Consider the following 26,902-nt stretch of genomic DNA (forward strand, 5'->3'; position numbering starts at 1 on the left):
CAAGACTAAAAAAAAGCCCTAAGTGCCCCCATAAGATGTCAGACAGAAATACGCACCTGCAGACTGGCATACAAGACAGCCACAAAAAAGAGGAAACTCGCTTTGAGAGGGAAGCTATGGGACAATCTACACAGAGCTAGTCTGACGAAAGACAATGCCCTCTTCTGGAAAATAATAAATACTCCCGTTCTAGGGGACAATAATACCCCTAGAATGGAAATTGCAATCTCGGAAGAGGACTGGATCACGTACTTTTCCAAGATATACTGTCAACCCAATGACAGAGTTCCTCTGGACCTTCCAAAAGTCCCAGACTCCGAGGAAGATCGACACCTAGCAGTGTCACCTCAGTTTACCTTAGAGGAGGTAGTAGAAGCTATAAACACTAGCAAAGCCGGGAAAGCGCCAGGGCCCGATGGTGTTCCAATTGACCTATATAAAACCAACACCGACTTATGGGGCCCTCTATTGACGCAGGTACTGAGGGCCATTAGCACACAAGGCCCACCATCAACATGGCGCCACTCTATCATCATACCCATATACAAAAAGGGGGATCGCCTTAACCCAGCCTGTTATAGGCCAATTTCTCTCCTCAATACATCAGCCAAATTAGCGGGGAGAATAATCCTAAATAGACTCCAAATATGGTTGGAAGAAAATAACATTCTATCCCCAGTGCAGTATGGCTTCCGCCCAGGACTAGGTACAGTGGAACAGGCTCTGAACTTAACTATCCTAGTGGGGAAGTATACGAAGACCAGAGAGGGCAATTTGCACCTGGCCTTTATAGATTTGTCCTCCGCATTTGACTGTGTTTTGCATGAAAAGTTATGGGATATCCTAATAAGCATGGGGGTCGAACTAACGATAGTCCATTTCATAAGCGATCTGTATACTGGGTGCAGAGCAAGTGTAAGGTACGGGATGAGAGGGGAATGCACTAAGTCTTTTGGCATATACAGAGGGGTGCGCCAAGGCTGTGTTCTCGCACCACTTCTATTTTCACTATACATAAACAATCTAGAAAGTGAATTGATAAGCAATTGTAAAGACCTTCCACAAATAGGCAATCGCCCCGTCCCTGCACTCCTTTACTCAGATGATGCAGTACTCATGGCCAGGACACCGCTAGCCCTCCAGAAACTCCTAACCACTTGTATAAATTACATGACAGCCCTGGGCCTCACAGTCAACCGTTCGAAAACGTTCATAATGAACTGTGGCAGGAAACTGAGCAAACCCTATAAAATCACTATTCACGAGGACAAGGTGAAGATAGCTCCCACCTTCTCATATTTGGGCATAATGTTCGACAAACAGGCCACTTGGGCACACTGCGTGAAAACAAAAAAAGACCAGATTATTAAAACAACGGCGGCCTTGAAGATTTTTTCCCAAAAACTAGGGGGGATCTCCCCGTCAAATATGGTAAAAATCTACAAGGCCAAATGTATCCCGGCGGCTACTTATGGAGCATGTATCTGGGGGTATACGAACTGCCATGCGATTCAGTTGGTGGAAAATGACTTCCTGAGATACCTGCTAATGGCACCAAATAGCACGTCATCATATGTTAGCCATTCGGAACTAGGGGTCCACTTTGTAACTGATCTAATTAAGATACAGCCTCTATTATTATGGCATAAAGTGTGGACCTCTGAGCATACCGGATTAAACCAGGCCATACTATCCGACTGCATGAATCTAACACACTCGCTTAGAGTCCCCTGGCTAAGATATATTATGACCTTTTTTTAAAATATGGGCTGCGAAGCATATTACCAAAACCCACAATCACTGGAAAAAATAACCAGGAGAGATTTGAGGGCTCTGACTTTGAAGTACTTGGATGAACAGAGATGGGAAGTGGAATCAAAAAAATCTACTGTAATGTCTAACCAACTAATTCTGTCGACGGATGCAGTCCAGCCCTACTTAGTAAGCGTGGCAAATCCCCGACATCGATTTGTCCTTACAAGATTCCGCTTAAATATCTTCCATCGACTAGTAACCTTTCCGATTATGTGCGACTGGAGTACAGTCTTAAGAGTATGTCCATGTGATGCAAAAGCTCTACAATGCATGTGGTCCTCTTTTGTAAATTTTATGATATCCCAAGAAAACGTATTTTATTGCCTTTTTTAAGATCGACTAATTTGCGTCAGTGCCGCGACACGTATTTTAGCTTACAGATTTTATCCTCTATTGAAATTTGTGGAATTTTAGCAAACTTTTTATGTACAGTACTCTCTGTAAGGAAGTCTATGGGCGTACTGAACTAATTTTATTTGAAAAATTTGGAATTTCCGGTAAACTCCTCGCTTTCCAGAAAATACTGTAATTGATCTCGATTTTGCACTGATGTAAATTTATCAAGTTTTATATATCTGTCCTTGATGATTTAACGATGTGTTTTATTATCTTCCCTATTTATTTATAATACTTTCTATTTTTTACATATTTATCAATGTACCATTACTTGATACTTTTATGGCCTGCTGAAAGCCGAATAAAGTCTGTTTGATGATGATGATTTAGTTTTGGCTACTTGTGGAGTTAGTTATGGGCAGCCAATGTGCCGAAATATGTTATTGGAGAAAATATGGACAAGTTCAGTTGACTGAAAATGTCATGTTTTTTTTCCTCAACAGGGAGTCACGTTGACTGACATTCAGGAAGCTGAAAAGACTATAGGAAGGAGTCGACCTAGAACAAGAGAGCAAGAAAATGAAGAAAAAGAGAAGGAAGAAAAGCAAGATAAAGAAAAGCACGATGACAAAAAAGAATCTGAATCAAGAGAAGACGATTTTAGGCAGAGATATTCAAGAACAGAGGAGGTACTTATATGATGTGTTTTAATTCATTTTTGTTCTGTTGTGCGGTTTATAAAAAAAAAAAAAAAAAATTATTTCTAATCTCCCTTGTTCTCAACAATAAATCAAAGAAAGGGATACTCCAAAGTAATGTTAATGTTTGTAGCAAACCCCATTTGGCAGTGAATTTGTTTGTTCTACTTCTTAACACTCCTTTCTAGTGCAAATGTGGGGTCATTTTAACAGTGGTCTCTGGTCTTTTCTCATTTCTTGTTGACTTGGGGTATTTTCAGAAGTCAATTTTTCTAGTGAATACATCTTCTGCTTATTTCCCATTATGGAAGTTTCCAAAAGCAACAGGCTGTATTTCAAACTTTTTTAGGAATGTTGCTGGAAGGTATATGTTGGTACCCAAATTTTTTCAGCCATTGATGTCTTCGCCTTATGTGCTTTGGAAATCCATAAATGTGTTACGCACTATTATGTGTTTTTTCGACTGCCAACAGATTAAGAGGTGCAGAGTATTTTTGCTCTGTAGTTTTCTCAGTTTTTATTCAAGATTGAGACTGGATTTCAATGAAAAAATGCTGTTGCTTCCTAAACTTGGTTCTCACCTTTTAGCGACTGTTGAATTTTTCTGAGAGAGAACCTCATGCCAACAGCATTTTAAGACTTGGCCAAGAGCATTTCAATGAGTTGTGACCAGATCAAATGGAGCTGAACACACTTATGTTTCTTACTGGCATCTGATGCACCTCAACTCAGACTGCATTACAGCAGAGTTGCCAAGTCTGACAATAACGATTTTAAATTTGTTCTGCCTAAAATGAAACTGTTTTGAAGAAGTGATTGTGTACAGAATAGGGAGAAGTTGATTGAAAGCAGAAGATTGAGGAGTATAAGCTGGTAAATAAGTCACCTTTGTAGGCCAGGAACCTGCAGCAATGAGTAACATTGTAGAGTGGATTTAGGGCTTCTTTCGCAGGCAATGTGAGCATTTTTGGATAAAATACAAATAAAAATTGAAGGTTAAACATATATTCTGAATACCATGCAGCAGCATGAGGAATACATCAAACCGGCACTAAGAAGAGTATTGATGCTAAAGACATGACACATGTTAAGAAAGTAATAGTACAATGATTGCATTGGATTTCAACAGTACTTGACCGGAACTAAAACTACGAAGAGAAGGTCCAACTTTAATACATGCCTGCTGAGAGTTCAAAAGGGCACACATTGGGGAAAACTAAAAATGAAGAACCAGTCCATAGCTAATCTTGTGTCCTAGAATATTCCAGATCTTTAGTTTCAAAACATCCATGGAGAGGGGGAGTAGACAAATCATACCTGTGCGTTTCCCAAGCTATAGAGAACGGGGTGAGGTTTTGAAAGTAGCTACTGATATACACATGTCAGCAACCCATTTTTATGCTAATATTTCATAGAATAAGGAAAGAGCTCAATGTGGTTAAATTTGTTTTTTATCAAAGCACTTGAACTACCCAATGCCACCTCTAGCTAACTTCAATATTCTGATGGCTTACCATGCATGTACATGTGTGCCTTTGCAAAATATTGCAGGTACTTGAGTACAAACCTGAAAACCTCCTTCATATTTATGTAAATCATGATCAGTCTCTCTCCTCTTTGCGAACCTGTGACTATCAGATTGCACACTCATTCTGGCCTGCTGCACATAGGTTCACCCTGAAGGCTATCCTATGATGATTTAAACCTGTAACCAGTAGATTACTTTTCCTGGTCTCTTTTCTATCTTCTCTACTTTCCCATTCTTCACTACTTCCTCTGTGTCGCCCTCTTTCTCTTACTCCTTTCCTCTGCGCCTCACTCTTTTCTCTCTGCCTCTCCCTCCTTCCTTTCCCTCTGCGCCTCACTCCTTTAGTCACTACTTCGTCATCCTCTTTCCTTCACATCAACACACACTGCTCGACACCATCAGACTCTGATTGTTTGTTAACTTAATGTTCGCTAACATGTGTAGCTATCGATACACAGGCTTTGCATAAGTCCAACATCTAGTGTTGAGCTCGGAGTGTTACAAGTTGTTTTTCTTCAAAGAAGGCTTTTGAGTCACGAGATGGAGTCTCCTCCTCCTCTTGGTGATACTGTGCATGGACATCGAGTCCTTAGTTAGATTGTTTTCTTTCCGTCGTCTGGTTCGGACATGTTTCCTCTTGCTCCGGTGGATCTTGGTTAGGGCCTTCTGAACTTATTCTACTTTTCTATGATAACGGCTGTATTGTTTCGATCTTATTTTCCTTCTGTCGTCGATTTTCTGCCCTTACAACGGATCTTCCCCTTTTAGGGCCTACCTACGTCAATGTCAGGCTGATGGAACAAACTCAGTTTCAATTCTGTCCTCTGTGTCACGCTAAGTTCCCATACATCGATCAGCATTTGGTGTGTAATCTGTTTATCTCCTTACCATTGAGGGGAGACTTGCGACACTGCAGATCCTTTAAATCTAAGAAGACTCGACGTGACCAAAAAGCCTATCAACTGGAAATGGCATCCAAGTCCACAGAAGATACAGCCTATATTTTTGGTAAGGAATATGCACAGGAGGAGGAAGGATAGAGTACATCGCTTTCTATCAGAGGCTCTAATTCCGAACATGACTCCACTGTGGACAACCACTCCATAGCTCCGGCGCAGTACGTGAGTGCCGCGTCAGACCACTGAAAAACATCGAAAAAGTCTCCAGTACTGGTCCTCGGTCCTCCACTGCCTTTGGGCCATGGTCGGATCCCAAAAACAAGTCCGAACGACCAACCTTTGGGTTTGGCACCGAGAATAAGGACCAAAGTGCATTCAGCACTGACAAAACAGACTGTTCCCCCTGTCTCGGTACCGAGCCGAAAAGTAGAAACATCCATTTCAGAGACGAAAATCTTTTTTTAGCCATTCCGGAGCCGACATTTTCGTTTTGAGTAAAACACTCAGTAACTAAACCTTCGGAGCCGAAAGCTACAAGTAGTAAACCTACTACTTCCACACAAGAAACCTCAGACGTAAAACCAACTTTAGAGGTCATGGATTCTAAACAGCGCAAATTACAAATTCAGAAGGGCACAGGAAGAATTGCTTCTCCTCCAGTGAAGCTAACCTTTCAGGAGACCTTAGATGCTGGATCTCTGCCAAAAAAGGTCTAAAAGGACAGAGCGAGAAAAGGCTTCACAAAGAAAACAGCTTTCCCCACCACATTCTACTTTTCTTCTTCCTTCCACACCACCACTAATATCACCCACATATGAGATGCAATTCTCACCACAGACATCTTCAGCATCACCACACAGGGATGATCTTAGTGATATTCAGCAAAATATGGATCCAGGGAATATATATGACCCTGATCCTTTTCTCAATCAATCAATCAATCAATCAATAAATGTAAGCGCACTACTCACCCGGGAGGGTCTCAAGATGCTGGGAGGAGGGTGCTACTGCTCGAAGAGCCAGGTCTTGAGGCGCTTCCTGAAGGTCAGGAGGTTCTGGGTCATACGTAGGTTGGCAGGGAGGGAGTTCCAGGTTTTGCCGTTTGGCGGCAAGGTGGGAAAAGGATCTGCCGCCAGTTGTGGTACGGTGAATGCGGGGGACTGTTGCGAGGGCGATGTGAGCGGAGCTGGCATGTCGGGTTGTGGAAGTTGAGACGATCGTTGAGGTAGGCCAGACCGATGTCGTGGAGAGCTTTGTGATCGTGGATTAGGATTTTGAAGATGATCCTTTTGTTGATGGGTAGCCATTCGAGGTCTCTGAGGTCGGCTTGAGATGTGTTTGTGGCGAGAGAGGTTGAGACGTGCTGAGGTGTTCTGGATTCGCAGGAGTTTTTTCTGGAGCTTGGCCGTTGTTCCCGCTTAGAGGGCGTTGCCGTAGTCCAGTCTGCTGCTGACGAGGGCGTGGGTGACCGTTCTTATGGTTTCCACGGGAAACCACCTGAAGGTCTTGCGGAGCAAGCGAAGGGTGTTAAAGCATGAGGACGAGATGGCGTTGACTTCCTGGGTGGAGCGCTAAGAGTCTAGTATGAAGCCGAGGTTGCGTGCATGGGTGATTGGCATTGGGGGCGACCCCAGGGTGGCTGGCCACCAGGTGTCGTCCCATGCTGACCTGTTGGGCCCGAAGATGATGATTTAGGTATTTTCTGAATTCAGCTTGAGGTGGCTTGCTTTCATCCAGTTGCTGATGACGTGGAGTCCGGTGTGTCGTTCTTGGCAGTTGCGGGGTTATTCGTGAGAGAGAGGATGAGGTGAGTGTCGTCTGCGTAGGAGACTATGTTGAGGCTGTGGGATCGGACGATGTTGGCGAGTGGAGGCACGTGGATATTGAAGAGGGTGGGGCTGAGTGGTCTTGGTGGCTTTTGACTGGAACGGGGGAGGCGAACTCTTTGTGTTCTTACGCAGAGCCAGTCCAGGGCTCTGTGGCGAATTCCGGCGTCGAAGAGGTGTGTGCGAAGGGTGTGGTGACATACGGTGTCGAAGGCTGCGGAAAGGTCGAGGAGGATGAGGGCAACAGTTTCACCTTTGTCGAGCCTGGTCCTCATGTTGTCTGTGCAGGCGATAAGGGCAGTCTCGGTGCTGTGGTTTTTGCGGAATCCAGACTGGGAGATGTCTTGTAGGCTGTTGTCCTCCAGGAAGCAGGAAAGTTGGTTGTTGACTATTTTCTCGATGACCTTCGCAGGGAAGGGGAGTAGGGAGATTGGTCGGTAGTTTTTTTAGGTCTTCGGGGTCGGCTTTGGGCTTTTTGAGCAAGGCATTGACTTCGGTGTGTTTCCAGCTTTCTGGGAAGACGGTGGTCTCGAAGGAGCTGTTGATGATGGTCCGGAGCTGGGGAGCGATGATTTGGCTGGCCTTATTGAAGACGTGGTGAGGGCAGGGGTCAGCGGGAGAGCCGGAGTGGATGGTGCTCATGGTTTTGCTGGTTTCCTCATCGTTGGTGGCGGTCCAGGCGCTCAGTATGTTGGCGCAGCAGGGTGCGATGGGGCCGACCATGTCGGTGGTGGTGGTGGTGGTGGGGACGGCGTTGCGAAGCTTCCATGTATCTCTGTGATCTTACAGTGGAAGAAGGTGGTGAGCAAGTCGCAGAGGTCTTGTGAGTGGGGAGGGTCGGCGGAGCAGGACTTTGGGTTGGTGAGTTCCTTGATGATGTTGAATAGCTCCTTGCTGTTGTGTGCGTTGTTGTCAATTCGTTCTTTGTAGAAAGACCTTTTGGGCGTCCGGATGAGCTGGTGGTGTTTGCGCATGGCTGATTTGAGGACGGTGAAGTTGCTCTCTGATTGCTATTGGCACCAGGTTTTCTCGGCTTTCCGGCATTCTCGTTTGGAAGCCTGAAGGTCTTCGGTGAACCAGGGAACTTTCTTGTTGACGTAGGTGTTGCTGATTTAATTGCCCCACTGATTTTCTTGAATGGAGCGAGGGTGTTGGCGCAGTCGTCGAACCATTGTTTGAGGTTCTGGGCGGCGGTGTTGGGGTCATTGGTTTTGGGTGGTAGGGATGGGTGAGGTTGCAGATCAGTTGGTCCTTGGAGATCTTGTTTCACTTGCGGTGAGGGATCAGATGCGGTGGGGGTGGGCTTCAGGAAGGAAAAATGAATGCAACGGTGGTCGGTCCAATGGAGTTCGGTGGTATGAGTGAAGGTGATGTGGCTGCTGGAGGAAAAGATGGCGTTGAGCGTGTGCCCTGCTGAGTGGGTGGATGAGGTGACCAGTTGCTTGAGGCAGAGGTTTTGCAAGGTTGTCCAGTAGGGCAGCCGCTGGTGTTCTCCAGGTGGAAATTTAGGTCGCCGAGGAGCAAGTAGTCCGTGGAGGCGAGGGCATGGGAGCTTATTGTGTCGGCAATGACGTCACAGAATTGAGGGCGGGGGCCTGGCGGTCTGTAGACGAGGATTCCTCTCAGGGTGGTGTTGGCATTGATGTATATCTGAAACTGCAGGTGTTCTGCGGCATCAAGGGTGTTGTGGATGTCGGTTGAGATTTTGATGGAGCTTCTGTGGACTATGGCTATTTTCTCAGACTATCCAGACTTGTACCCTGCTAGACCTTCTCCGTCAGAAGTCACTACAGCATACAATCAGGTCATAGTTAAGAGCAGCTGCATACCATAATGTGCAGACGCACACAGACCCAATAGAGGAGGATTTCCTTTTTAATACATTAACATCCACAAATAAGGAATATCAGTGCCTCGCAATGCTACCTGGGATGCTTAGGCATTCATCCCATGTTTTTTAAAGAACCAGTAAAGGTCAGAATTATCGCTCCCAGAGTAGATAAAAAATATAAGCCGGCTCCCTCAGACCCAGTTTTCATAAGAACTCAGTTACCACCAGATTCAATAGTGGTTACTGCAGCAAGGAAGAAGGCTAACAGCCAGTCAACAGTGGACACTCCTCCTCCATTTAAAGAGAGCAAAAAGCTAGACGCTGCTGGAAAAAGGGTAGTCTCACAAGCAGCAAACCATTGGAGAATAGCTATCTCCCAAGCTTTTTTTTTAGCTAGGTACGACAGGGCCCACTGAGAGGAGATAGAGGAATTGCTGCAATACCTTACACAGAGCATCAAAGGCGAGGACGGCAAATAGTTAGAGAGGGACAGGCAATTTCCAGTAACGCTATTAGATGTATTACAGATGCGGCTGACACCGAGGCTAGAAGCATAAACACCAGCGTAGTCATCAGAAGACATGCTCTTATTAAGATTTTCAGGCTTCAAACCTGAGATACAACAAGCTGTCTTAAACATTCCCTTTGACAAACGAACATCTGTTCAGCCTAGAAGTCAACTGTAGAAAAGCTGATGAAACATTTTGACACAGGTGAAGCGATGGGTGCATTATACACTACACCTGCCAGATGGAGCTTTCGTAGACCACAATTTAGAGATGGCTTCAAGCCAGCAGCCAGAGAAAAACCATCCACTTCACAGCAAAAACAGAACTCCCAATTGTAACACAAGAGGTTAATTTCGAGGTTCCTACAGAGCATCCAATAATAGAGGAAGAGGCAAATCATCCACTTCCATATGTTCATTTACTTTTGCAACTAAGCAGTGACTCGCTCACCATCCCCACAGCCCACACATCTCCCGTGGGAGGAAAACTGGTAAATTTCTATCCACAATGGCAACACATCACTACAGACCAATGGGTTCGGTCAATTATCCAACATGGTTATTATCTAGAACTCATTACTGTTCCATCAAACATTTCTCCTCATTCACACAGGCGTACTCAGGGACATCTCAACCTACTGAAAGAAGAGGTACAATCACTATTACTCAAAGGAGCCATAGAGTTAGTACCCATATCCCAGCAGGGATCAGGAATATATTCACTATATTTCCTAATACCAAAAAAGAAGGTACGTTAATGCCAATTGTAGATCTCAGGCCTTTATTTATACATTTTCTTAGAACAATTTCATATGGTCACTCTACAGGATGTCATTCCCTTATTACAAAAAGGAGATTACATGACCGCATTAGATCTCAAGGATGCATATTTCCACATTCTCATACATCCAGTACATCTCAAAAACCTAAGATTTGTCATCGTGGGAAAGCACTACCAATTCAGAGTACTACCATTCGGAATAACAACAATACCAAGGGTGTTTATCAAATGGTTGGAGGGAGTTGCAGCATTCCTCAGAAGACAAAACACGTCTTCCAATATCTAGATGACTGGCTAATAAAGGCCAGTACAAGTCAAGTCCGTCAACAGCACACTCAGTACACAATAGATCTCCTACACAGTTTGGGATTCATGATCACTTACCTCAAATCCCACCTACAACCATTACAAATACAGCTGTATGTGGGGGAAATCCTCAACAATGTCGGGATTAGCATATCCAAACCCAATAAGGATTCAGGCACTTCAACACTTAATATCTTAACTACAACACAACCACACTTATACAGTGAAGTTAGTGATAGTTATTAGAAATGATGGCTTCAGGTATAGCCATGGTACTGAATCTAAGACTGCACATGCGGCCACTGCAGCAGTGCCTCTCACAGCAGTGGTCTCAGTCACAGGGTCGTCAACTTCAGGATCTAGTGTTGTTGGATCGGCACACTTAACGCGCTCTGCAATGGTGGAATCATACCAATCTATCAAAAGGGTGGCCCTTTCAGGACCCCGTTCCTCAGACCAACATCACAACAGATGCATCACAGACAGGTTGGGAAGCTCATCTCAACAATCTCACCATACAAGGGGAATGAGATTCCGAGCAATAGACTTACCACATAAATTACTTGGAATTACTAGCAGTATTCCTAGCACTCAAAGCTTTTCTGACACAAAGCACACAAGGTAGTATTAATATGCACAGACAATATGACAACAATGTATTATCTGCAAAAACAGTGAGGACACACTCATCCCAATTATCCCTTATATCCCAGTCAGTTCGGAGATGGGTGATTGACAGTCACATTCAAATAATCGCAGAGTATCTCCCAGGGATGGACAATCAACTAACGGGCCTGTCAAGCAGGATGCAGAAACAAGTCCACGAATGGGAAATTCACCCACAAGTAATTCAGATATACTTCCAAATGTGGGGAACTCCAGATGTAGACCTATTCGCCACATTCTGGTACCCACACCCACAATCAAAGGGCAGTGCTCTATGGATGAACTGGTGAGGGATATTTGCTTACGCTTTTCCACCTCTCCCACTCATTCCATTTCTGGTAAAGAAGATAAGACGAACATACCTCACCTTGATTCTCATAGCTTCCACATGGGTACGTCAACATTGGTACACAACACTGCTGGATCTATCTGTGGTACCTCATCACAAGCTACCAAACAGACCAGATCTGTTGACCCAAAACAGAGGTCAAATCAGACACCCAAATCCCAGCACACTCAGTCTTGCGATATGCCTCCTGAAGTCATAGTTTGGTTATCTACAGCGTCCCTCTGAATGTATGGATATTCTTAAGGAGACACGCAGACCCACAACTCGACAATGTTATCCTGCTAAATGGAAACATTTTGTGTACTGTTGTCAATCCAAAAATGTTGACCCACTTAAGGCTTCAATACAAGATATTGTATGCTATTTATTACACTTAGAAAGCAAATCTGGCATATTTCTCTACTAGGCTTCATTTAGCAGCTATAGCAGCTTATCTTCAAAACAGATCGTATATTTTCCTATTTAGAATTCCTGTTATAAAAGCTTTTATGGAGGGACTTAAGCGAGTAATCCCTCCTAGAGTTCCTCCAGCTCCTGCATGGAGTTTTTACATTGTGCTCAGAAGACTTATGGGCCCACAATTTGAACCTGTGCATTCTTGTACCCTACACTTCTTACCACGGGAGGTTGCTTTATTAGTAGCAGTAACTTCTTTAGGAAGAGTTAGTGAAATTCAAGCTTTCACTTTAGAAGAACCGTTCTTTCAGTTTCGTAGAGTCACATTAGTTCTTAGGGCAAATCCAAAATTCCTACCAGTGGTGATTACACCTTTTCATATCAATCAGTGGATTTGCCAGTCTTCTTTCCCCAGCCAGGCTCAGTTGCTGTAAGAACCCTAAACACCATTGATGTTAAAAGAGCTCCTCTGTACTACATAGACAGAACAAAATATTTTCGAAGTCAAAACAACTTTTTGTCGCATTTTCAGAACATCACAAGTGTAATCCTATCTCAAAAATTGATTAGCCAGATGGATAGTGAAATGTATTCGTACCTGTTACCAGTAGCTCATAATGCTCATTCCACTACGAAAAAAGGAGCTTCAATGGCATTCTTAGGCAACATACCAGTAGCAGACATATGCAAAGCTGCTACATGGTATACACCACACACATTTACTAAACACTACTGTGTAGATGTGTTAGCTCGCCAACAAGCAAATGTTGGACAGGCAGTACTTAAGACATTATTTCAAGCTACTCCAACTCCTACATGCTGACCACCACTAATTTGGAGGGGACTGCTTTACAGTCTATGCAAAGCATGTGTATGTACAACTACACATGCCTTCAAACAGAAAATGTTACTTACCCAGTAGACATCTGTTTGTGGCATGTAGTGCAGTGGATTCCACATGTGCGGAAAAGCTTGTACTGCTGGTGCACATATTTGTGCCTATTCTGTTTGAGGAAATATTTACTGCGCCTTACTGTGCTGTCATGTGTGAAGTAAGCCTTCACTGCTGCCACCTGTAGTAGTGTTGTGTGAATCTTGAGCTGCTGCACCATCACCTACACCTACACTGTAACTTCTGTTTGTTTTATGGAATCTTGCATTGTTGCTGCCAGTACTGTGCCTTTGTGTTAGGAAAGCTGGGTAAAATGTTTACACGAGGGCCACAACTATTGGCTTTGCCAATGCTTATTTTACCTAAAACTACGATCATGTTTTCAGACACACACCTAGCAAGGCAGTGCGCCTTTTCTTACCTTACTGCTAACTACCTGACTGCCTTGGCTCAGGATTCAAATATTTAAAACATGAGGGCAGCAGCTACTTATCAGGCATAGATGCATAAAGAATATTACTAAAGAGGAAGAAAGCAGGATAGAAGAGCTTTCGGAAGACCCAGTTATCCTTGCCCAGGTTAATTTGCGTAAATTCCCATCCCATGTTGATCATTGTACAGTATTGGACGACCTCAGTCTTCAAGATACTACAAATAGTAGCCAAGGACTACCCTCCATAAGATTTAAAAAGAATAACACCCATAGTTGCCAAAGAAGGCACAGTCATTACTGGCAAATGCATCCGTAGGTGAGGTCCATGTTAGATGTGGGAGGATTACCATAGTACACTCCCCCACACACTCGCAGCCCTCGAAGTCCAAGTTTAGTGTCGTCGAATACTTTTGCCATCTTGAAAATGGCTAAAGTTGGCCCCGGAAACTTCTCCCGCGGGGTTGGAACGTGCCCAGGAGTCATTCCCACCCACTAGCTGGTTCCAGGCATGAATGTGGCATCTCCAGGCACCCATTGCAGACCGCTGCTGAACTTCAGATAAAACAAAAAAAAAGATGAGGATTGATCCTGCTGTCTGTGACCCTAGGGGAGCACTGAAGGACTGAGTGTGCTCCTTCTTGTACCTAGGACAAAGAAGTGGACTCGGAGGACAATAAGGCTGTCCCAGTGTTTAAGTTACAGGTATACAAAGAGGCCTGCCCTGCAGCTGATCAGTGGCAACTGATCCTAGAACGGATCCTGCTGTTGTCCTCCGTCTTGGCACCCTGTGAGTTTAAGTGCTTTTCCCTGGAGCTCCAGTGGGACTTTAGAAGTTGTTTTCCTGTGGTGGATTCGGACTTAAAGGGCTGTAGTTAGAAGTTAAAATCTTTGATGGGATGATTCTGGTTAGTGAATACGACCTGCACTCCATTGTGGTCAGTGTTAAATTGCACTTATTTCCTGGCCTACAGTAACCATTAACTCTCATCATCACTTTGATGCTTTGCCCTATTCCTACTTAAAACTTTAAAATTTCATATCTCCGGTTCCCCTTATTGGACATTTGTCATTTTAGTGTCATTTTGTTTGTTATACTTTACTCTATTTCTAATTCAATGAGAGATTGTTATTATTATTGCATTTGGCCTCGGAGTTAAGCCTGTCTGCTCTGTGCCGTAGCTGCCAGAAGGCTGAGCCTCCACTTAATTTAGTGATTTGAAGGTTCACCCTGAAAAGGCTTGTGATTATTCCTTGAGGAGGATAGTCACCCACCCCATATATGAACAATCTGAGTTCTTACAATATCGAACTATTTTATTCTGTGCTAATTATGATTGATTCATCTTCCTCATGTTACAAGTATCCTGCAGGCGCCAGACTGGATTTGAAAACTTGTTTTAGTACTATAACACTAGGCTCTTATTTAGCTCCAGAAGTAACCTCTGCATTATCCAAGATGAAAAAGTACTTTCTGCTGCAAACCCTCTTAGTACAGCCATGTGAGACAAACAAGGAGCTCCTAACCATTCTCAATAATTCACATATTTATACTCTTTGGTAGCTATGGAAAAACTAATTCAGTCTTAAATTTGTATTACATTTGGTTTTTATTTCTAGATTTTTCTCTCAAAACATCACCATGACATTACCTGCCCAACAGACTCGAAGAGATCATGTTTAAATTATTGTATTGAATAAGGGTAGCTGTTTATCGCCTGGATAAGCTGCCAGATTCTAAAAGGGTGGATGTGGGGTTATATGCTCAACAAAGCCAGCAATGCGTATTTTTAAACATGAAGTCTCTCCTAGCTTCTCATGCTTTGCAAAATTCCACCATTTTAGTGGCTTAATACAGAAGTGCTCTACTATACAACTTTTTTATATATCTTTGGTGGTTGTTGAAGTTATGCAGAGTCAGTGTATGACTCCAACTGTGAGTTGTACTAGAAGTACATGATCATCATTTTCGATATTTTTTTCCTGCCGTTAAGTTTGGAGGTGTAACGTGAAAACTTTCAAGGGAAGTGCTGAAGGACCACAAGTGGATTGTGTGAAGCTGCCAAAAATATTCAGGATATAAAAGATATACCGTTTTTTGTGGATTTTCAGAACTTACTTCAACATAGAGATTGATATTGGTTGTTTGTGGGGTCCCTGAGATTCCATGACACCATGTAAGGAAATGCTTCCTTGGCATGGTTAACCCCTGACATTTTACCTTTGCTGATAAGTTATGATTTAAAAGTGTGCTGGGACCCTGCTAACCAGGCCCCAGCACCAGTGTTCTTTCCCTAAACTGTACCTTTGTCTCCACAATTGGCACAACCCTGGCACTTAGGTAAGTCCCTTGTAACAGGTACCTCTGGTACCAAGGGCCCTGATGCCAGGAAAGGTCTCTAAGGGCTGCAGCATGTATTATGCCACACTGGGGACCCCTCACTCAGCACATGCACACTGCCTCACAGCTTGTGTGTACTGGTGGGGAGAAAATGACTAAGTCTACATGGCACTCCCCTCAGCGTGCCCAGCCAACCTCATAGGCATAGGTTAGTCACCCCTCTAGCAGGCCTTACAGCCCTAAGGCAGGGTGCACTATACCACAGGTGAGGGCATATGTGCATGAGCCCTATGCCCCTACAGTGTCTAAGCAAAACCTTAGACATTGTAAGTGCAGGGTAGCCATAAGAGTATATGATCTGGGAGTTTGTCAAACACGAACTCCACAGTTCCATAATGGCTACTCTGAAAACTGGGAAGTTTTTTTATCAAACTTCTCAGCACATTAAATGCACACTGATGCCAGTATGCAATTTTTTGTAACATACACCCAGAGGGCACCTTAGAGGTGCCCCCTGAATACCAACCCGACATCCAGTGTAGGCTGAATAGTTTCTGCCAGCCTGCCACACTCCAGACATGTTGCTGGCCACATGGGGAGAGTGCCTTTGTCACTCTGTGGCCAGGAACAAAGCCTGTATTGGGTGGAAGTGCTTCTCACCTCCCCCTGCAGGAACTGTAACACCTGGCGGTGAGCCTCAAAGGCTCACCCCTTTTGTTACAGCACCACAGGGCATCCCAGCTAGTGGAGATGCCCGCCCCTTCGGCTGCTGCCCCCACTTTTGGTGGCAAGGCTGGAGGAGATAATTAGAAAAACAAGGAGGAGCCACCCACCAGTCAAGACAGCCCCTAAGGTGTCCTGAGCTGAGGTGACTCCTGCTTTTAGAAATCCTCCATCTTGAGAGTGGAGGATTCCCCCAATAGGATTAGGGATGTGCCCCCCTCCCCACAGGGAGGAGGCACAAAGAGGGTGTAGCCTCCACCCTCAAGGACAGTAGCCAATGGCTGCTGCCCTCCCAGGCCTTAACACACCCCTAAATTCAGTATTTAGGGGCTCCCCAGAACCTAGAAAACTAGATTCCTGCAACCTTAAAGAAGAAGGACTGCAGACCTGAAGCCTTGCAGAGAAGACGGTGACAACAACTGCCTTGGCCCCAGCCATACCAGCCTGTCTCCCAACTTCGAAGAAAACTAAGAAAACTGCAACAGCGACGCATCCAACAGGGACCAGTGACCTCTGACGCCTCGGAGGACTGCCCTGCACCCAAGGACCAAGAAACCCCCTGAACAGCGGCCCTGTTCAAAAACATGCAACTTCTTTGCAACAAAGAAGCAACTGTAAAGTCTTCACGTTTCCCGCCGGAAGCGTGAGACTTTCCACTCTGCACCCGACGCCCCCGGCTCAACCTGCAGAAAACCAACACGTCGGGGAGGACTCCCCAGTGACTGCGAGTCCGTGAGTAACCAGAGACGAGCCCCCACAGGGACGCCTGCAAAGGGAATCCAGAGGCTCCCCCTGACCGCGACTGCCTGTAACAAGGTACCCGACGCCTGGAACCAACACTGCACCCGCAGCCCCCCAGGACCTGAAGGAACTGAACTCCAGTGCAAGAGTGACCCCCAGGCGACCCTCTGCCTAGCCCAGTTGGTGGCTGCCCCAAGGAGCCCCGTGCCTTCCTGCATCGTTGAAGTGATCCCCGTGTCTCTCCATTACTTCCTACCTGAAACCAAACGCCTGATTTGCACACTGCACCCGGCTGTCCCTGTGCCGCTGAGGGTGTGTTTTGTGTGCCTACTTGTGTCCCCCACCAGTGCTCTACAAAACCCCCCTGGTCTGCCCCCCGAGGTCGCAGGTACTCAACTGCTGGCAGACTGGAACCGGAGCACCCCTGTTCTCCATAGGCGCCTATGTGTTTTGGGCACCTCTTTGACCTCTGCACCTGACCGGCCCTTAGCTGCTGGTGTGGTAACTTTGGGGTTGTCCTGAACCCCCAACGGTGGGCGGCCTCTGCCCCAGGACTGAGACTTGTAAGTGTTTTACTTACTTCCTAATCTAACCTTTACTTACCTCCCCCAGGAACTGTTGATTTGTGCACGAAGTGTCCACTTTGAAAATAGCTTATTGCCAGTTTTACAAAGACTTTACATGATATTGTTTTCATTCAAAGTTCCTAAAGTATCTAAGTGAAGTACCTTACATTTGAAGTGTTTAATGTAAATCTTGAACCTGTGGTTCTTAAAATAAACTAAGAAAATATATTTTTCAATATTAAAACCTATTGGCCTGGAGTAAGTCTTTGAGTGTGTGTTCCTCATTTATTGCCTGTGTGTGTACAACAAATGCTTAACACTACCCTCTGATATGCCCACTGCTCGACCACAAAATAGACCTTTCGAATTATCTATTTTTGCCACTATCTTACCTCTAAGGGGAACCCTTGGACTCTGTGCACACTATTTCTTACTTTGAAATTGTATATACAGAGCCAACTTCCTACACACCATCTTAGAACATGAGCTCCATTTTAAGTTCTGCCCATATGGCATTGGAATTTCACTTTAAACAGTGAATATCCAAAATGCATGTCCTATCTACCCTGGCACCATAATTCCAACTACTTCTTAACTTACTCTCTTTTCAAGCCAAAGTCTCTCATTCATAGAAAAAGGTACTACTTGCCCACTGGGCAGCGCAGATGTGGCAGGGCTATCAGGGTGTGAGAAGCAGAGGAAGAATGTGCTGTCAACAGAGGAGTTGGCTTTCTCTGAAAATTACATTGAGGCCAAGTGGGCTCAGGATGAACACCATGAAAATCGAGACCTAGAGGCTATCCAGCAGTTGGTCAAACGTTGTAACCATAGGAAGGGACCCTAAGTCAGTAGTGCTCCACTCCAAAAGGTTACTAGAGCCATTGAAAGACAAAGTGTCCAGATTGCCTGTGAATCTGCAAAGGTCATTGAGCAATAAAACAGAACCACTAAAACAAGCTCTCCACACCGAAAAAGCTTGTAGTCGAAGGAGCTCAAGAGTCTTCCCTTGCTATCGGGTCTAAAGAAAGCCACCGGCAAGGAGTTGCTGAAAGCTTTTGGATCTACTTCAGACTAGAATCTAGCTCATTGATGGAGGGCAGTACAGGCATTTTCCATGGACAAGTCGCATTGGAACAAGGAGACCTCAGATATTGCTGACATTGAGAGGAAGAAGTGGGCACTGGAGTCCGAAAGAGATGTTTTTTTAGAAAGAAGTCGACCTTCAAAAAATGTATGGAGCAGCATAAAATATATATAGTCCCGTAGGCATTAAAAGACAGAGACAGAAGGCTGAATCACTTAAAACTGCAGAAACATCATAGGAGATAGAAGCAGGCCCAGAGTTGGGGAGGAAGATTGTATTTATAACAGTAGGGTCAGGCAGCAGAGCTTGAGACACATGGTGTGGAAGAGACACTATGGGAGGTCATTGCAACTGACTCTCTCCAGCAGGATATTATTTGCACATATCACAAGGTGTATAAAAGAAGTGCTAACTTTGGGGTATAGATGGAGGTAGAAAGGGAAGACACATGTTTTCTTTTGGAAACCCAGAGCCCTCTATATATTAAAAAATATATAAACTTTTGCCCAGTGTTCTACTGCTGGGGATGAAGGTCCTTTAGAAACCAGTGTCTGCCAAAGTGGTTAGCACTAAGATTGAAAAGAAATATAGAGCGTCCACTCAAGATTCTAAGTACCTTTATTTTCATGTGGAACCAGACTCTCTAATAGTGTCTACATTTAGGAAAACAGTCATATCCCCTGTGTCTTTGAGTCCTCTCCAGACATTCGCTACACTGTGACATAACCAACTCAGATGCTCTTCTCAGCAGATAGGTCTGACATGACATTCTCTGTTACCCTAAGGTCAGCTCTTATAGAGGATTACCAAAACAGAGCTAAGGCAGTTAACTAGAGGGGCAAGAACACTTCAAACTCCTGGCTTGTCTGCACTAGACACAGCAGGCACTGCAAGTAGACAATTGGCTATGGGAACAGTGATGAGGAGACATGCATGGCTACACATTCAAGATTTAAGCCTGAAGTTCAGGCCAACCTTATTGATAAGCCTCTCACAGGAAACCATCTCTTTGGGCCAAAGGAGGATGACATCCCTGGGGGCATTACAAAGATAAACAAGAGGGGTCATTGCAGATATCTAGATCCTATCCGAGATAGAATAGTGCAAGTAAGAGCTACTTTCAATCCCACAACCCAAACCCACACAAGGATTAAGCTAGATGCAATAGTGGCAACAAGAGTACCAACAGGGCAAGAGAATTTTTTGTGTCAGAAGCAAGTCCAGAGGCTGCACCTCCAGAGGAGTGGCCATACAATCCATCAAGTTACGTTTTTTGGAAACCTACAGACAAACTCTTACCCATACACTCATGCCCCATTATAGGAAGGATAAAGGGCCTCCACAACACTTGGAAGTCCAGCACCATGTACTAATGGATTCAAAACTTAATAAAGGATGGCTATTGCATAGAGTTTATGCACATACCTGTGTTGCATATTATCCTAATGAGGCTACTAGATTCGGGTGGCAGAATCACCTGAGTTGTGGGGAACTGAGTCCAATCCCGCACCATGTGACAGCTGCTGGCCTAATGCGGGTTTCCGGCTAACCACAATACCCCAAAGTTAAAAACATTCAACAAAGACCAAGAAAAGGTGATTCAAAGAGAGCTGCAGGAACTATTGGAAAACAAATCAATAGAAGTTCAACCCCAAGAGCAACAAAATACCTAGTGTACTCACTGTATTTTCTTGTTCTAAAGCTAAACTTAACCCTGCAACCAGTACAGGAACTTAGGTTTTTAAAAGACAAATAGGTGCAGATAACTTTTCAAAAATACTTCAGGTTTATGTTTAAAGGGATGCATTACCAATTCAAAGTATTACCCTTCGACATAAAATCTGCATCAACGGTGTTTACCAGAACCTTAACACTGAATACAACCTACCTCAGGAAACATTCTGATGTAATCTTCTAACTGCAGATTTCTCACCTTTAGAATATTCCCAGGCTCTAGGCTGTATAGCGCAATTTTTCATAGCGGTGATCCCACACGCCCCTAGGTGGCGGCATGCGGCTCCATACTTTGCCTAAGTGACCGAGTGGAGCTGCACATAAGTGCCATCCCTGAGCACTGACAAAAGTTAATTCCTTTCTTTCTGCACCATGCACAGTGTATCTAGAGCTCCCTTCCCCAATTTGTCAGTTTTCCGATGACTTCCAAACTTCATTATGGAAAGATGCCCCCACCAAATACATGATTCAAGCCATACTGTGACTTCAGGGAGCAGATGTTAGTCATGGATCCGCACAAGGAGTGTCTTTGGTGAATGGGCTTAGGACACAACTCTTTGGTCATGTAATTAAAGTGCCTTCATGCATCCAGGTGCTTAAAGACCAGGAGGTGAAGCTGCACATCGCGGAGCACAAGAAGTCTTTGTGCCGTTCGTGCTTGATGCTTTCCGGTAAGTTCAAACTCAAGCAAAAAAAGCAAAGTAGGACTCAAACCGATCCCACCACCCCGACTCCAAGGAGAAGACACAAGGGCGTCAAAAAGCATATTGCATTCTATTGATGTCTCTGTCCACTGCCCTGATTCCTCAGCTGATCCTGACGAACCCGAAGTTTCATAGGCCATTGTCAAACCCTCAGCAGATTCAGCCTTTAAAGAGTCCATGCTGCGGATATGCCGTGTGCTTCTGATTTTCTTTGATGGCCCTTTTTGCTTGAGTGTGTTTCTGTCCGTGGGTTCTCACTGGTGCCATCCTCTTCTTGTCTCCACCAATCCAATCCCCCTACCCCCCCCCCCAGACTTGCTGACAGGGTCTTACTGACTCCCGTACAGACACTTTCACACTGGCTGCACTATCCATGGCAGTTTCTGCCTCCCTCAATGTCAATGCTGGCTCCAGAAAATGATTCAGGTTCTGATGCCTGTGTCAGATGCTGAACTGGCGTTCCTCTATGAAATTACAAAAGTCCAAAAGATGCCTCTGTTGCATCACAGCCATCAGCAGAGGCTCCATTATGGTATTAGTTCTGATTCTGCACTTGAGCAAGGGCGTTCAAGAATGTGGATGGTGGTGAAAATGTTTGCACCCCCCCTCATTACATTGCTGATGCCTTATACCTTCATTTATAAAAGGCTTGATACCTCTTCTGTGACGGAGCTTGACTCGCCATGTAAGCTACCACAAGAAAGTGCTTCATTCGCAGTGATGGTACGGAGGGCAGCCAAGATGATTGAGCTACAGCTTCCCTCCAGTGAGTCTAAAACAGTGTTTTGACAGAAATCCTACAGCCTGGGCCAGCAACATCTGGGCCTTGTTTCATTTCAGTAATGCTTTTACAGATACTCTGGTGACTACCTGGTTGCTACCACGTTCTTGCCTGCAGGCAGTTAAGTACGCAAACATCATAGACTGGCGCCTGGTGACATAGATTTTCTAAACAAGCATCCCACTCAAGAGAATCCCAAGAATCCCAGTTCATTCTTCTGACTCAGACATCCTCAAACATTGCCTGGACATCATCCAAACCTGGACGTACAGCTCCTACCTGAAGCTTAAACCAACCACAACTACATTTCTATTTGCCAAGAACAACAAACATAGAACAGGACAAACCAGGCTTAGGTGCATCATCCTTATGACTTCGAACCTAAAATTCCACTGAGTACTGCGTCGCTTGGATCCATCCTGGACACCAACCTTGCCTTCAAGAAAAATAATGCCACGAAAAAAAAAAAGACCTTTCTGATACCAACTTCAGACCTGTTGTAAAAGGCCTTTTTTCCTTGCATCTAGTTGGTGGTAACGTACTGCTCCATGGCCTCACAGACTCCACTGTAGAACCGCTTAAGACCAGCCTACACATGTAGCACGTCTCATCCAGTCACTCATTGACTTAGTGCTTTTCTTCGACCCTTTTCAGAGGTACCCTGCCTTTTGGTTAGATTTGTGCTATAACAATACCACACACATACAACTATAGAGAGTTCCTTGGGGTATTGGCTCCTGCAAAACAATTGCCGCACCACTTTGACATTTAAAAGCAACTCCAAAGGGCTGGCATATAGACAAAGACAGACTTCACAACCAGTGACGTAGCAGTCATCCAGTCCTTGCAGAGATCCAGATTTGCCAGACAGTGTGTGGGCCAGTGGGTGCACCGGTGTCCCAAATCCTTCTCTCCTGCTAGACTGGAAGAAAACTGGTTTAGTTTACCCTCAGTGGTCCATGTTTACAAAATGTGAAGCAGAACACAACATTCCCTTCTGGGTTGGTGAGCATAACATCTGACAGTTGGGACTAGCAAATGATTTAAAACGGCTCTTACTTCACCTCTCTTTCCTCCCCACAGTCCCATTTGGTTAAGGATTTCAAAGAAGAACTTGTCCACCTTCTGTCAGGACATGCTCCTGTTTTGTTTCCAAACCTGAAATAGAGGAAGTACTCGACCTGGTAAAAGGTGGGGATTGTTCCTCTCATGATTTCCTTGTCCCAAAAAAAGGTTGATGGCCTCAGGCCTACCTTGGACATCCGTCCATTCTATGCTTTCCTCAAGATGGACAGGTTCAAGATGCTCATATTGGCCCAGATCTTGTCTGCTTTGGACCCAGGCAAACAAGGGCTTCTCTACGGTCTCACAGTGCTTCCATTGTGTTCAAGTAGTTGCTTCTCTCAGGCCTTACAATGCTTCCTTGGTGTTCAAGAAATTGATGGCGGTGGTCACTTTTCATCTTTGGAGTTGAGGTATTACTGTACCTCAATGACTGGCTACATAAGACTGACTCACTGTAGTCAGCCGTGAAACACCTTCGAATGACAGCAGAACTCTTAATGTCATTGAGGTTCACCATAAATGTGCCAAATTCAGACTTGATTTGGGCTGCTAACCTGATGTTTCAGGCTTGCTCCTAGATCCCAGAGATGTTTGTTCTGAGGCTTCTTTACTTCTTAGCATTGTGCATACTGCTAGTCAACCATGCCAGGTGGTTTGTTTGGCCCCTTGAGTAGAACTAGAAGTCCCAATGAGCTCAGCACCTAGACCCACTTTCCAACACAGTCCAGGTCTCAGAGAAGGCAGTTCACAATCTACATTTGCGGTTCGCAGACCGCAGTTGGCCACTTTTGCTTTGCCACCTAAAGATGATGGATGTTTCACTTCTGAGTTGAGAAGGAGAGGCATAACCTAGTGGAGGTGGAGATTAGAGGCCATTGTCTTCAGTAGGGGTCCGGCTCCAAATCAGTGTTCTGGAGCCATCCACTGTCAGTCCGCCTTTGAAGACCTTCCTGACATCCATCAAAGGGAGTGTCAGGAAATGGTTTGTATTATATGGTGTGGTTGTGCAAACTAATTGTGTAATACATTTACAAACAACTTTAGAACCCTTTAGGTTTTGTTTGTCAAACCTTTAGTTCAACCATGGGTAGCTATGGCTCTGTGCTGCAAGACTTGCATGAAGGTATAAGTGTAAAGCATTTAAACAGCACTGAAACAATTGGTGAAGAAAACAAGACACCAAAGAAATCCGTCACCAATTTTAAAAAAATAGACTATTTTTAATGTATTTTTAGATACCACAACAAAAAAAATTCCTGGAGGGTTACAGAGATCAAGAATTTACAAAGTATAGTAATTCAAAGCATTTCACTTAACTGCAAGCAAGCACTGGCAAATTCAACCAGTTTGACATTTAGAACATTTTCACTAAAAAGTGTGGAGTTAGGTGTAATGTGGTCACTTTGAGCCACTTAAGGTGACTAGCTCCAATGGGAAGCCCTCTCAGGAGTACCACGAATGTCCTCAGAACCAGTTACTTTAGTAGATGAAGCTGTCTTCTGTCAGATACAGGCACCTTTTTCCTTTGAATGGCTTTCCTATGTAAGTGGTCGAATGGAAGGGATGAAGAACACTGTAGATGCTCAAAGGATCAGTGGATGTGATGCAGTCAACCGGGGTCTTGCTGTGATTACTCCTCAGTCAGTGAAGGGGTGAAGGAGCCCTGGTCCCTTGAAGTCCTCCAGGTGCTCGCAGAAGTCCAGTCGCCACTCAACTGCCAGTCACCCAGCCTGGCAGTCATGGGCTAGTCCTTCCTGGGTTGACAACTCGTCCTCTAGAGGTCCCAGCTGCACTTCAATGACACTCCCTGGCTCCGCAAACTCGGATGCAACTTTGTGCATTGGTTCCTGGTCCTAGGTGCTGCATGGTGGCGGTTGGTAGTGGCTTGAAGATTCTGGGCTCCCACCTGGCTTTTCAGCTGTTGTGTCCCTGTGCTCTGAATAGGAGGCCAGCTCACTGACACTTGGAGTCTCTTGGCTTTCGCTGGGTTCTGGAGACAACTTCTGCACGAGTAGGACACAGCCGGCATAGTCCCTCTTCCTAACTAGCCAGCAGGTGCAGTCCACGCCGATGCGGACTCTTTACCAGTTCCACAGTGAGCAGAGCAGTCCATCTTCGGTCCTTTTTCCTGTCCAGTCGAGATGTGACTTTGGAATGGCAAGGATGCCCTACTTATGCTCAGAAAATGGCCTCCGGGCAGGATGCGGTCAGTAGCCAATGGATACCAGGTCCCTCCGACCAGATGATCACTACCTGCAAAGTGTGGCAAGTGAGCATCCCAGGATGCACCATTCTTCCCACTCTCAAAATAGCAGTAACCCTCTCCCGGTGAGTTCTGCTCCCTAGCTCAACCTAGAGGTGTGGCTACATGCCCCTGGTGCCAGTCTGCTTGCCTAAACAATAGAGCAGCTCCTCCACCAAGTATTCCCAATTTGCCCTTCAAAAACAGCTTTTCCTTTGAAGCTCACCTTCTGGCCTAACCATCCATATGGCTTCATGCCGGGGAAGAGAACACCTCCTCCACATCTATAGTTTCCATTCCTGGGAGTCGTTAGCGCTTACCCCCAGAGGGGCAGAAAGCTGTTTGCAGGACAGACCCAGAGTACAGCAGTAAACGGCCACTGGAAAACCTGAGCAGCTAAAGTGTCAACTTATTATGTTGCACTTTGCCCACCAGTGCCATTAAATCCGATTTAACCTTTACTTCAAATGTAATACACTGATTCTTTAGATACCTTACAGTAGCAACATTAGTAGTCCCATTCAGAGGTTAGCAGGGCTAAGGTGTCAGCCTGTTACTCTGTACTTGACAATAGGGCTACCTTTCCATGGAACATGTAAAAACACATTTTCCACTTTTTAACATACAGCACCCTGCCCTAGGACTTGTTAGACCTACCTTATGGATGAGCTACTTATATTAAAATGGGAGGTTTTGGCTTTGCCATTACCTTAAATGGGAAAGTCGAGTTAACAGTTTACAACTGCCCTTCCATTCTGCAGTGATTCACTGCGAGCCATTTTTTACCTTGCCCCACTTAGGGTGGCACAAGTGCTGCAGTCCCTGGGAGATACTCTAACTTACAGGTCCTTGGTGCCCCTGATACCACATACTAGGGACTTACAAGTACATAAGGCACTGCCAATGGAGGACAATTCAATTACACATGCACCAGTTGCAGGGTCCGAGAATATGCACTGAATCCTGTTTAGCAGGGCTCAGGGCATTCCAGTCATTACACCTGTACCTAGTAGCCAAAATGGGAGAAAAAAGTGGGGGGTAAACCTGAAACTAGCCTATTTCCTTACGGGAAGTGTCAAGGAAAACCCCACTGCAATGTGGTACTGGAATAAGCAGGACAGGGCCCTGGGTCCTGTGCTTGCGTCTCAAGTTGATTGGTGCACCAAGGTGTCTTCTTGGTTATCAGGATAGATGAACTAAGCAGACCATGCACAAGTCATTCTGGTTGCTCCGGATAGGGACCAGAGATTGTGATACTGAGAACTCCTGAGCATTAACATGTGTCCTCAATTCAGGCTGCCAGTTTGGGAGAACCTTCTCTCAGCAGAGAGCATTGTCTTCCATAAAATCTACACATTCTTCTCTTCCTCACGTGGAGAATGAGCGTGGCCATTGACTACATTTGATTTGCTGCCTGAAGTGAAGGATGTAATCTTTGCAGCTAGATACCCCGCTACAAAATCAGTAAGGCTGCGATAAATGTTTGACCTGGCGTGGTGCCTGACACACAGCTTAAGGTGAAGCTGTTGGATGTCCTTGCATTTGTTTTGTCTTGGCCTTTCAGTGGGCACTAGAAACTGTTGACATTACCTGTACACCTTTCCAGCTGGTGCACAGCTGTTAGCTGCGTCTTCCTGGCCTTGAAGACTCTTCATCACTG

General features: G+C 45.0%; 1 protein-coding gene across 2 annotated transcripts in view; it reads left to right on the top strand.

The window, feature by feature from the left end:
• PPP1R12A (protein phosphatase 1 regulatory subunit 12A) overlaps window positions 1-26,902 on the top strand; it is a 1,050,482-nt gene that overhangs the window by 541,211 nt on the left and 482,369 nt on the right. For both annotated transcript variants that reach the window (XM_069228775.1, XM_069228774.1), the window contains one exon: window positions 2,655-2,840. In XM_069228775.1, coding sequence (XP_069084876.1) covers window positions 2,655-2,840 — 186 coding nt within the window. The remainder of the gene's footprint in view (window positions 1-2,654; window positions 2,841-26,902) is intronic.

This window comes from Pleurodeles waltl, chromosome 4_1 (genome assembly GCF_031143425.1).
Source record: "Pleurodeles waltl isolate 20211129_DDA chromosome 4_1, aPleWal1.hap1.20221129, whole genome shotgun sequence".
Classification (NCBI taxonomy): Eukaryota; Metazoa; Chordata; class Amphibia; order Caudata; family Salamandridae; genus Pleurodeles; species Pleurodeles waltl.